The sequence below is a fragment of the Euprymna scolopes genome, chromosome 10 (assembly GCF_053919585.1).
Source record: "Euprymna scolopes isolate OS-2025 chromosome 10, ASM5391958v1, whole genome shotgun sequence".
NCBI lineage: Eukaryota > Metazoa > Mollusca > Cephalopoda > Sepiida > Sepiolidae > Euprymna > Euprymna scolopes.
The window spans coordinates 26,960,049-26,972,265 of NC_136491.1; the positions used below are offsets into that span (position 1 = coordinate 26,960,049).

At 33.6% G+C, this 12,217-nt stretch overlaps 1 protein-coding gene across 1 annotated transcript in view; it reads right to left on the bottom strand.

The window, feature by feature from the left end:
- Positions 1–227: 227 nt before the first annotated feature.
- The window catches only part of LOC145285884 (tectonin beta-propeller repeat-containing protein 1-like), a 179,256-nt gene continuing 167,266 nt past the window's right edge, over positions 228–12,217 (bottom strand). Inside the window, exons 21-23 of the mRNA XM_080134345.1 lie at positions 7,688–7,893; positions 4,184–4,303; positions 228–1,038 (exon numbers count right to left, since the gene is read on the bottom strand). Of these exons, the coding sequence (XP_079990471.1) occupies positions 970–1,038; positions 4,184–4,303; positions 7,688–7,893 (395 nt within the window). The 3' untranslated portion in view covers positions 228–969. The remainder of the gene's footprint in view (positions 1,039–4,183; positions 4,304–7,687; positions 7,894–12,217) is intronic.

A 12,217-nucleotide genomic window follows, 5' to 3' on the forward strand; every position in this document is an offset into this window, starting at 1 on the left:
ACAATCAAAAAGTAGTCGGAAACCTACAAAAAAGATTATGCTAAATCGGCTTTCAAAACTATGTCCCCCCCTATCTTTATTCGGCCATTTTTGCTCGTAGTAAAAGTAGCTTTTATTGCTTTTGGTAACATTTATTCATTGCCTATTTTTTTTTCTTTCATTTCTTATTTTGTATGTTTTATATTGTTAAAAAAGAGAAAACAAAAAACAAAAACAAAACAAAGAAAAATGCTGAATTCTTTTTTTATTCTTTCCCTTTCACACGAAGTTCAAAATTTCATTTCTTGTAATTTTTAATAACTAATCTAACTTATTCTCTCTTAACTTTGCTTGTTTCTTTTGTGAAGAAGGGGGATTTTAAAGCTTTTGTGAGGTATTTACATCTAAAATTATATCGTATAAAAGTTGTAATAAAATAAAAAAAAAAATGATCTGCTATTGTATAAAATTAGTTTGCAGCTTTGACATTAAAATCTTAGAAAAAACAACTTGCGTTCATGGTCACCATTTTGTGATTGTTTAACTTTTATGATCTGTTTCAGGATAAATTTTTAAAATTATTTTAAATCTAAATACCATAAAAGAAATTCATTTGTCTGTCTTTTTTTTTTTAAGTATATGCATATAAAAAAAAATAAAACATTGAAACAAATTATAAACACCGAATATAAAAAAAAAAATTCTATACAATTTAAAAATAAAATTGGTCCAAAAACCACAGTTAATGTCATGGTCAATTCATATGCAATTGTAAATAAAAAAAAACTCATTAAAAAAAAATTTTTTTTTGTTGTTGCTATTTTTATGTCCAATGACGGAGACGATAATTATGAATTGGTAGAAGAGGTCAACAGGCCAAGCAGTTTCAGACATTTGAATATTTGTTCTGCTTTAAAGTTTTTTCAGTTTCTGAATGACTTTGATAAATTTCGTTTTCAAACAATGGCAGCAGCAGTAATCGTTGTAACTTCAGATACAAAGAGTGGGAACAATCAAGTCATCCATGCAGCCACGAATTGAAACATGCTGCCATCCACCCTGAAAAAAAAAAAAAATAAATCAATAAATAGTAAAAACAAAAAAAATTAAATAGTAAAAACAAAAAAAATTAAATAGTAAAAACAAAAACAAAAAAAATTAAATAGTAAAAAAATAAATTAAATAGTAAAAAAAAAAAAAAAAATTAAATAGTAAAAAAACAAAAAAAATTAAATAGTAAAAAAAACAAAAAAAATTAAATAGTAAAAAAAAAAAAAATTAAATAGTAAAAAGAAAAAAAATTAAATAGTAAAAAAAAAAATTATATAGTAAAAAAAAAAAATTAAATAGTAAAACAAGATTAAATAGTAAAAAATAAATAAAAAATAGTAAAAGAAATAGTAAAAAAGTAAACAAAAAATTAAATAGTAAAAACTTTTTTAATTAAATAGTACAAAAAAAAAAAAAAAAAATTTTCAAAATAAATTGTAAACCAGCAGAGCTGACATTCGAAAATGCAAAAAGTACCTTTTTTTTAATGCACATGTTTCTATACAAGACACTGGCTGTCTACCCCCCCCCCCTCCAGTGTTGGGAAATGTGGTAGAAAAAGAAATAGAAGCATGACAAAAGAAAGGAGGAAATGAGTTTCTTGGTGGAACAATTGATAGAAAGTTTTTCACAAATACACATAAAATAAAATCCGAGATGAGATTGTTGGTCAAAGTGTGACAAAAGTACTGAACAATAGATGTAGATATATTTAGAATTTGTCTTATGGATACTTTGGGGAGTGGCTAGGAGTTTTGCGACAGTTCATGAAAGAACGGTGGGGGACAGTTTTGAATATGACGTTGACGACAGTTGCCAGTTAGACAATTGAGAGTTGGAGACAGTTGAAGGCAGATCGTGGCTCAGGGGAAACGGGGAAATGAATTGGTCAACTGACTGATAAACACAACTTCAACAGAAAACTAAGATGTGGATATTAGTGTGTAGAGGGTCGATGGTGTCACACATGCAACCAGAGTTTGATTTTTATTTATAAAAAGTGCCGGAGTTTATGTTTTTTTTTTGTTTTATTTTTATACCCATGAGCCAGTGCACTCTCTCGGCAGTAACCAGTGTCTGAGAGACAACAACACAACCAGAACAACACGAAAAGAGGAAAGAGAAGAAGACAACAGAAATAATGTTCAGTTTGACGATCGTTGTCACATGCTAAATTTTGAAATAGCATTTTTATCACTGAACAAGTTTTATTGGTTTTATTAAAGAAGTTTAAAAGAAGCTCTGTCCATTGATTTAAATTTTTAGATTTGTCCACGCATCTTTGTAAGAGGCTCTGTCTGCCTGTTGGTTGGTCATGCTAAAATTTTGAATAGTATTTTTGCTGGTCTGCCATGCTTCAACTTTAAATAATATTAGCAGGGAAGGAGGGCACCTGGCTTTACTCGGTCATAAAATATGCTTAAATATATTTTAGTATATATTATTATAGAATCAGGATTTTAAAAGTTAAAAAAAAAAAAAAACTATTTGGGTGCCATCAGCTAGAATCGAAACTGAAAGCAAGACTGTAGCATTCAAAGCTGGTGTCGTTACCACTGTACCAATGTGACACGCATATAAACTGATTAAAAATGAAAAATAAACCAAGATGAATGTACAAAAATGTCTAATGATTTCTTCAATTTTAACCCATTTTTGACTCCTTAAAAAATATTTTAACCAAATTAAATGAATGGTCTGTAAAAAAATCCAATCGATTGGGGTTCCTAGCGCTGCTCTATGACTTTTAGCTTCGGAAGAGATAGAGTTTGAAAATATGGAGACAGGCATATAGCCTTTTATATATTCGATTTTCATTGTTCAGTCATGCTTTTCTGATGCTAGTAGATCAGGCTGGCTGAAGATACTAGCTTCCTGAATGTACTAAACATTGATGTTATTTTTTTTTTCACCTTTCCCAAAACTCAATCATGTTCTGTAAAGCCAAAGACAAAAGTTTTCCTCTACAAAACAACCAAACCAAACCAAACCAAACCAAACACCATGAATAAACATTTGAAAATATAAAGAACTGGAAGTCTAAAACCCTTTTTTCCGAAATTAATGGTTGATATGCCATAAAATTTAAAAAAAAAAAAAAAAACACAAAAAAAAACAGATTAGTCATGCTTCAATTTCACATAGTATTTTCATCAGTCTGTTTTAAATCTTATTTTCGCTGGTCTGTCATAATTCAATTTAAAATAATATTTTTAGTGGTCTGTCACGATTCAGTTGAAAATGGTAATATTTTCATTGGGTACACGCCCAAACACACTTTTTTCTGCTTGAAATTTTGCCGGCAAATAAGACAGAAAGTCTCAGCACAGAAATCATCTGATTTTGCCCGTCTGGGGTCATTTCTGACCCTGAAGGTATTACTCAGACTTTCCCAGTCAAACCCGACCCTTTTTATGTAACACATTATATTTGGTTTAACGTCTGTTCAACACATGTAAAACAATCTTCAGAAATTGACTCCCAAACAAACCTATCTCTGCCCAGGTCTTTATTTATATCTCTTTCTTTCAAATCGATCTTTATAACTTCTTTCAAATCTTTATTCTACTGAGGTGAATGACAGACTTGCAGCATTGGATTTTTACTTGAACAGATCAAAACAAATCCTATCAACAAAGTCTCTTGGCTGATAGCCAAGGAGAACCAACCTGCTCAGAGGGGGCCCTCGTGGCTGAAATGCTTCGTTAGCTTCCACCAAACCAACTGCCTGCTTTCCAATCTTCAACTTCCCCTCTTCTGGGTGAGGGGCTTACTATGACAGAATCCCCAACAACTAAGACTGTCTCCATTTTGTTGGGATTAACTGTAAATATGTTTGGTTATTGTTTTTTCCCAGAAAGGCAATCCCAGCGGGACTTCTACCATTCACTGATTTTTCAACAGAGAGAATATCTTTTAGGGTGGTCTTGCTGGTCAGAGATATTTTCAGCCCCCCCCCCCATTTTCTCTAGCAAGTATCATCGCATCACCTTTCATTCACTTGTAAAAAAAAAAAAAATACCGCATTGCACGTTTTCTCAAATACACAGATCAATTTATAATGTACATAAGAGAAGATAAATGAAAAACACTCCAATTTATCTATAATGTACATAAAAAAAGATAAAGGAAAAATAAAAAATAAAACACTTACTCCAATGACCTTTTGCCAGCCTGTTCCTGTTTGACACTCAGCAGTGATACCCATTCTCTGGTAGACGCTTCCACCCTCACAGCCAGATTTCATGAAGTTGGCATCTACAACCACCCAAACCTGAAATATATTTTAAAAGTTTTTCGATTTTTGAGTTATACACGAGATCCTCAAATACGAGGTGCCTTCAATAAGTTTACAGACTTGCTTTTCATATGGGCACTTTATTTGATAGTACACACACGAAACTCTAGTCCCCTTTGAAGTAATCTCCTCCAGCTGCAATCCACTTGTACTGTTCCAACAACTTCCAGAAGGCCCCATGAAAGTCCGCTTGTGTGAGTGTGTCAATGACCCTCATCACAGTCTCCTTCATTTCCTCAATCATCTCATAACGACAACTTGAACTTAGGGAATAACCAAAAGTCACAGGGAGCAAGGTCTGGACTATAGGGAGGGTGAGAGACTGTCTTCATATCCATCTTGGTCAAATAAAGCACCCTTGGGGCAAACTTTGTGCAAATCTTTTGAATCTTCAGTTCCACATAAATAATTGTGTGTACAGTTCCCACACTGACATCAAACTGTGCATTTATTGTCTCTATAGACACACGACAGTCCTTATCCATGAAATTCTTTATTTGGCCAATCAATTCTGGTGTTCTGACTTCCTTACTGCCTCCACACCTCTCATTATCCCTCAGATTCTTTGCCCTCCTTGAATCTCTTATGCCACTCAAAAACTGATGCTCGATGGTCCAAAAGCAATCTGAAGCATTCCATACGTTTCATTGGCATTTTTTTTTCCGAAGTTTAAAACAGAATTTTATTGCATATCATTCTTCTAAACCGTTCCCATGTCCAGATTGCATTTTTGAAATTCGCTAGCTGTGACATTCAGGCTTTAGTAGGGTGTATTCCAGTTCCTGTTGTAGCTGTTCATTTGAACCTGAAATCATAAAAATTGGTTAGTCATCTCATTAGATATATAGCAATAACAATGAATTTTCAAGAGTCTATGACAATTTTAAATTCCTGTGTAAGTCTGGAAACTTATGTAAGGCACCTCTAGTCACTTTAATTTTTCAGCTATAAATATACATGATATTATGGAACCCCCTTCTTCATCAAAGTCATCATCATCATCATAGTGTTTCACTCTATCTTCGGGTGGTGTTCGAGGCATCCCTCAGGTCCACATTAAAGCATGCCTTGCTTGGGAACAGCATGTGTCGATGTGTGCAATAGTTTGCATGTCGATACCACAGGGATACTGAGTTAGGGTTAGAGTATCCTGTATATAGCTCCACTTTTGCAGGTTGTTCCCTGTGTTAGTAACCTTCACTTGAGCTCGGTTGAGTATTAATCACACTTTCCGGGGAAGTTCAGAGTTTGGAGCCAGAAGAGCCTTTTTGTTGTTGTCTTTGACCACAGGCAGAAGGATGCTGGTGTTCTTTGTCAGAGACTTGTGACATTCGCAAAGCTCTTACGGGATTGTATATTTGCTGCAACACCTCTTGATATCCAAATAGGGATGGTGATTGTCATTGTTCTGCTTGTCATGCTCTGCATTTATTGTTGTCTCAATGGATCAGCAGTGGAGTGATTCCAGACATCCTGTAGACGTTGATCGATTTCATCCTGTATGCCTTATTAAGTTTTCAGCATGAGCAGAATAAACCCATGCTGCTATGCAGGTCGAGTAGCACAACCTTAAAGCTGACAGGTGCAGTGTCTGTGTCTCGGCTCCCCAAGAGTAGGGATGCAGACAGTTAATAAATAAATAAATAAAAAAAAAAGGCAAAATATGACAAAAAGAAGCAATAGCTGATCATCAGAACGAAAATAGAGAAAGTAAGATTAATAAACAGAAAGTTGTTCATCAAGGTACGCAAAGGTGTTTGGAAATAGGATTGTTAATCAAGGTGTGGCAGTGGCTAGGACAAAGGCTCAGACATAGTGGTCAATATATATAGAGTTAATTTAAGGACAGTTTTAGGAATGAGAATGAGTTCATCGATAGTTTATGGACAGTCTTAAGTTTGTGATTATTGACAACATTTTTCAGTTTGACACAGTTGAAGGTAGTTGTGGCTTGGAACATATGGGGAGACGAATTGATCAACCAAGTAATGAACATAGCCTCGACAGATAGCTATGTTTTGGACGTTAGCATTTAGAGGGGTGATAGTATCACACACACACCCAAACTACAACGGACATCTATAGAATGTGTTGGAGTTTGTGTTTTCTGTTTTTTCTATTGTGTTGCATATTTTTCATACTTGTGGGCCACTGCACACTCCGCTGGCAGCGGCCAATGTGAAGGACACTGATATGGCATGAACGAAAAATGAAGAGAAAGAAAATGAAGCAGAAGGAAACCATGGCACACACAACAGTGTTGGGGTCGACGATTGTTGTTGTGAGGAAGCACATGGTTTTATGCCATACAACATTTAATTGATCTTTTTCTAAAGTGAAATACTTTTATTATTTCACATTCCGCTTGTCATTCATGCCCATCACAGAGAGATTTATTTGATACCAAAACATAATAGCAATCATAAACAATTCATTGGATACAAACTGCTCTTTGTGCAACCAGGAATCTATGTTAGATTATGCCGGAGAAACACCAGGTTACCTTGTTCAATTTTTTTTTTAAGCAAACCAACTATTATTATTGGAAGTTAGGATGTTAGATAAAAGGACATTGTTTGTTGGTTGTGTACAAGAACAAATATCTCTATTAGATCTCTGAATTTGGAATGGGGAGCAACAGAACAATAGAACAAAAGAGTAGGAATGCGACCTTGAGAATTGACTGATAAAATACTCTAACAAAATAGGTTTAAGAAATAACAGTTCGAAAACGCTGACAGTTGTCTGTGTTTATGTGTGTGTGTGTATGTTCAGAGAGAGGAATGGGCTGGGTGGAGGAGAATAAGGAAGGTGGGGAGAGGTGGGAGGAAAACGGGGAGGAGGAAAGAGAAAAATAAGGAGGGATAGGGAAAGGTAACAGGATACATGCGTGTGCGCGTGTGTGTACACAACTCTCCTGCAGCTCACACCACTAGACCGATCATGACCAAACCTGCCATGATGGCAGTCCCCCTCCTCCGTTTTTCAAGGTTACGGTCATATTTGTGGCTCTTCATAAACTCCCCACCTAGGAATGGTGGACACCAAGTTGGCGTCCGCCACCATTTCAGGGGCCGCCATCGTGGCGCCAGTCAACTTCTTTCTCAACCAAGTGGGTACCCGAGTGTAGAGCAAAGTCCCGTGCAAAATACGGGTATCTTTGCTAGTATGTAATATTTCCAAGTCGTAAGTAATTGATATCAGTAAAGGTAAACAAAAGAAAAAGAAAAAAAAGGAAAAAGAAAAAAGGAAAAAGGAAGTAAAAAGAAAAAAGTAAAAAGAGAACAGGAAAAAGAAAGAGGAAGGAAAGGAAAAGAAAAAGGTAAAAAGATATAAACAAAGAAAAAATAAATATCACACCTGGTCTTTCGGTCCAACAGAAACTCTTCTCACCAGACTAGAAATTTTAGTCCAACATGTGCCTTCAGGAAATATGGGTGTGATGTCGTTACGGAACCAGAGATTTCCTTGAATGTCTACAGCCCAAACACTGGTAACGCCGACAGAGATCTGATGAAGTACGTGGTCTGATGGTGGCGGAGGAATCACGTGGAACCAGCAGTTTCCTGTTGTTTAAAAAAATTAAATAGAGATTTTCTGTGTGTGTTGGAAAAATATAGAATACACAAGCATTATTAATAATGAAGACTGCTATCAGAGAGTTCTAATGGGCCGAGATAAGATAACATTTTCCATTGCTGTTGAACTGAACAATTAATTAGTTGACAGTGAAAATGGAATCCCAAGGTTTTTAGTATTGAATTTAGGACATGGCGTCCATGTTTGTGAAGAACATTATAATTCAGTAAGGACAACGTTTGAAGGCATATCATTTTTATATCTTCATATATATACTAGCAGACATATCCAGTGTTGCCCGGTATTAAATGTAACATTAAATTCCTTTAAAAAAAAAATTAAAAAATCAAAAGAAATTGAGACATGTGCATGCGAGTATTATATTCTTGCACTTCTTGTAAGTAAAAAAATTAAAAAAAAAAATACTCCAGCGTAAAGAAAGCGAGTCAAGTACGATAATCATTAGGCCAGCTTGACAATCTTTAAAAAGTGTTTTCAAACCTACTTAATCTTAACCGATTAAAAAGTTTTCCACATGTCTGAATACCCTATATACCAAATTTCAAGTCTGTAGATCAAAAATTCGTTGAGTATATAGGTTGAGAGTTGTCCTCACACGCACACATTCTCACTTTTATAGTATATATGACTGGTTTCCATAACAGCCGCGTCACTTCAGCAACTACTGTTGCTACCAATTCACCGCTCTCGTGAAAAGAGAAGTAACAAGTGAAATAGAGAGAATGAAAGGGAGATAATTGGGTGGGATTTTATTGAAAGCAGACGAGTGTCATACATTGTTATTACATATGCGTATGTTATGCTTATGGGGGCAAAAAAAAAAAAAAGAATGAAATTAATTAGTTAACTGTGAAAATAGAATCCCAAAGTTTTTAGTATCAATCTTGGATTCATGGCATGGCATCAATGTTTAGCAGGAATGACGTTTAAAAAGCATTTTTCTATATTCTATTTTCAATGATAACAAATTAAGATTTTTTTAATCAATTGTATCCCACGTAAGCAAAAGTATTTTTTTCATATTTTTTTTTATGAAGAAAAAGCAAAGACTTCCTAAAAAAAAAACAAAAAAAAAAAAACCAAAGATGCAGGCCTTTCCTGTAAATCCTGCCTATTCCATGTGTGCACGTGTGAAGAACATTATAATTCAGCAAAGATGACGTTTGAAAGACATATCATTTTTCTATCATTCAAACACTACCATGTTTGAATATATGGTTAAGTGGCAGTTTTAGTCATTTAGAACTGCTTTAAAGCTTCACCGCTCACTCATTTTTCGACCAAATTTCAAACAATTATTACAGTTTATAGATTACCTTCTCAGCTATATATAAAAAAAATTCTTTTCAATTTTCGTTCAGTAAAACAAAAGTTATGATTAATTTACTAGTGTTTAAAATCGTAAAGAAACGTAAGGAGGTGAACAACGTTTTTTATGACTGGTTTCCATAGCAACCACGTTACTTCAGTGACTACTGTTGCTACCAATTCACCGCTCTCGTGAAAAGAGAAGTAACAAGTGAAACAGAGAGAATGAAAGAGAGATAATTGGGGAGGATTTTATTGAAAGCAGACGAGTTTCGTACATTGTTATTACATATGCATATGTTATGTTTATGGGGGCAGAAAAAATAAGACTGAAATTAAACAAAGAAAAAGTGAATTTACTGGAAGCCTAGAAAAATCATGGATTACAATAGAAAAATGCGAGCATGAAAAGTAATATGGTTAAGTTTAAATATGGGAAAGTAAAGGAGTAGTTGGTAAAACTGGAGAAGAAAAGGACAAGATATTCTAGTAAAAAATATAAATTTATAACTGAAAATATTGCAGCATTAAGAATTGAAAAAAAAAATTCAATTTATAACACTAAATAATCAATTCTTAATGCTGCAAATTACTTTTCATGCTTGCATTTTTCTATTGTTAAATATATATATATATATATATATATATATATATATATAAACACACGTTTTATTTTTTATTACCATATCTTTCTGTTAAGTTACATTATTGTTTCAGCTACCCGGCCATTTTTTTGACCGTCTGTAGCTTCCTCAGACTTTTACAGAAGTGTTCATTATTATGGGATGAAAGAGTGCAAGAGTGAATGAGGTCAGGGAAGGGGTGCCTGACCTCATTCACTCTTTCACCCCATAATAAGAAACACTTCTGTAAAAGTCTGAGGAAGCTACAGACGGCCAAAAAACGGCCGGGTAGCTGAAACAATAATGTAACTTAACAGAAAGATATGGTAATAAAAAATAAAACGCATATTTGCTCTACAACGGTATTGAGCACTTTCTTCAGTTTTTATTAATTACCATTTCCACTATATATATATATATATATATATATATATATTTATTCACACTAGCAGATGTACCCCGGCGTTGCCCAGCATTAAATGTAACGTTAAATTCCTTAAGTTAAAAAACTAGAAAGAAACTGAGACATGTACATGCGAGTATTATGTTTTTTTCTAAACAGTTTACTTCTTGTAAGTAAAAAGGAAAACACTCGAGCTAAGATCAAAACCAAAACCTAAAGACAGCGAGTTAAGTACGATAACCATCAGACCAGCTTGACACTTGATCTTAAAAATGTGTTTTCAAACCTACTTATTCTTAATATAAGGAATCTGTCAAGTGAACTATTTACGCATGCACATTCGTGAAACAGTAGACAAACGAATAAAAAAAAATCTGACTTTTTTTAAATTGGATTTTATTTTCTTGTATATTAAGAAACCTTAAATTGAACATTTTAATATGACTTTGTAATAAAACTGTCACATTTAAAATAAGACAAGAATCATCTGTTAAAAATGTAGCCAAAACTTTCATTTGGTATGTTTTATTATTTCTTTCTTTTTTCAAATGAAATGAATGGAAATATAACTGATTACTTTACTTTATTTATAGGCGTAATGGCTGTATGGATCATGATAAAGAAAATGCCCCCCCCCCAAAAAAATTGAGTTTTATTTTCTTATATATTAGGAAAAGATGGCTAAAATTGAACATTTTAATATAACTTCATAAGGCTGACACATAAAAAAAAAAGAAAATGTGTAAAAAAAAAAAAATTGTCTGAAACTTTCAAGTTATTGCTCTTTGGCAATACTATGTTTTTGTTTTTTGTTTTTTTCCAAATTACCAGAGAAATGAATGCAGGTCATAATAGATGTTTTAAAAGAAAATAATACTAGCTTGCAGTGACATGCCAACGTTAGTTTTTGTTTAACGTAAACTTCAAAACAAAAATGAAAAAAATTATTTTTTTGCTTTGCTTTGTCAATTCGAACCTTCCATTGAAGCATAACGTTTGTTTGCAAACAATAGAAATTTCTCAGATTAACCCAGTTTTCTGAGAATGTGAAAAGAAATTTATAACATTTGATTTTTATCGAAACTGGGTTTATACTTTCTTAGAAGAATTGGTATGGGCAGGATTTATATTAGAAAAATAGATTTTTAGCGATTTTCAAAATGACTAAAGCCTCTCTAGGATTATTTGGCAATGGTGAGAAAAGAAAGCAAGATTTATTTTCATTATTTGGATTATATGGACTACTCTTCTTATCTTGAGTGTTATTTTCACAACGTTCAAGTTAAACCCTGCCAAACTCTCAGCAGTTTCCATTATATTCAACTATTTCATACTCCTGGATTTATTTGTCCAATATCTAATAATAATAATAATAATAATAAAAAAAAAACTATTTAAAAGGTAAATATGTGGATGGATGCTCTTCCAATACAGTAATTTGATCATTTTTTTTACAAACTTTGTACTGTTTTTATTTTGTGGTTTGATATAAACTGTGCATATGTAAACATGCACAATGCTGATTGTTTAGTGGAGATGCATAGGTGCATGCGACAAACGGCAGGCCTGCAATGGGAAAAATATTTAGATTAAAGAGGCCACCCAAAATATTGGTTAAGCTCTGTTGCAATATTTTAAACTCATAATGGGGTATGCTGGGTTGGTTGGTTGGTTGGTTATTTTATAACATATCAACCCTTTTCAGGTTATTTAATGCCGAATTCAGTGATTTTGAAGGAAATCTTTTTTAATAGAATATATTTGTTTTTTTCCAAGTCGGTTTCTATTTAACCCATAGTTGGGTCCCTAACTGATACTACTACTCTGGGTCAGAGTGGACCTGAGAGCAATGGCAATTAAAGGGTAGCTCCACACTCCCCAAAGCCCGCAAGCTGGGGCCTCACCATCGGATATAGTTTAAGGTCATATCTAGGACCGGGTATGTTGGGAGATTCT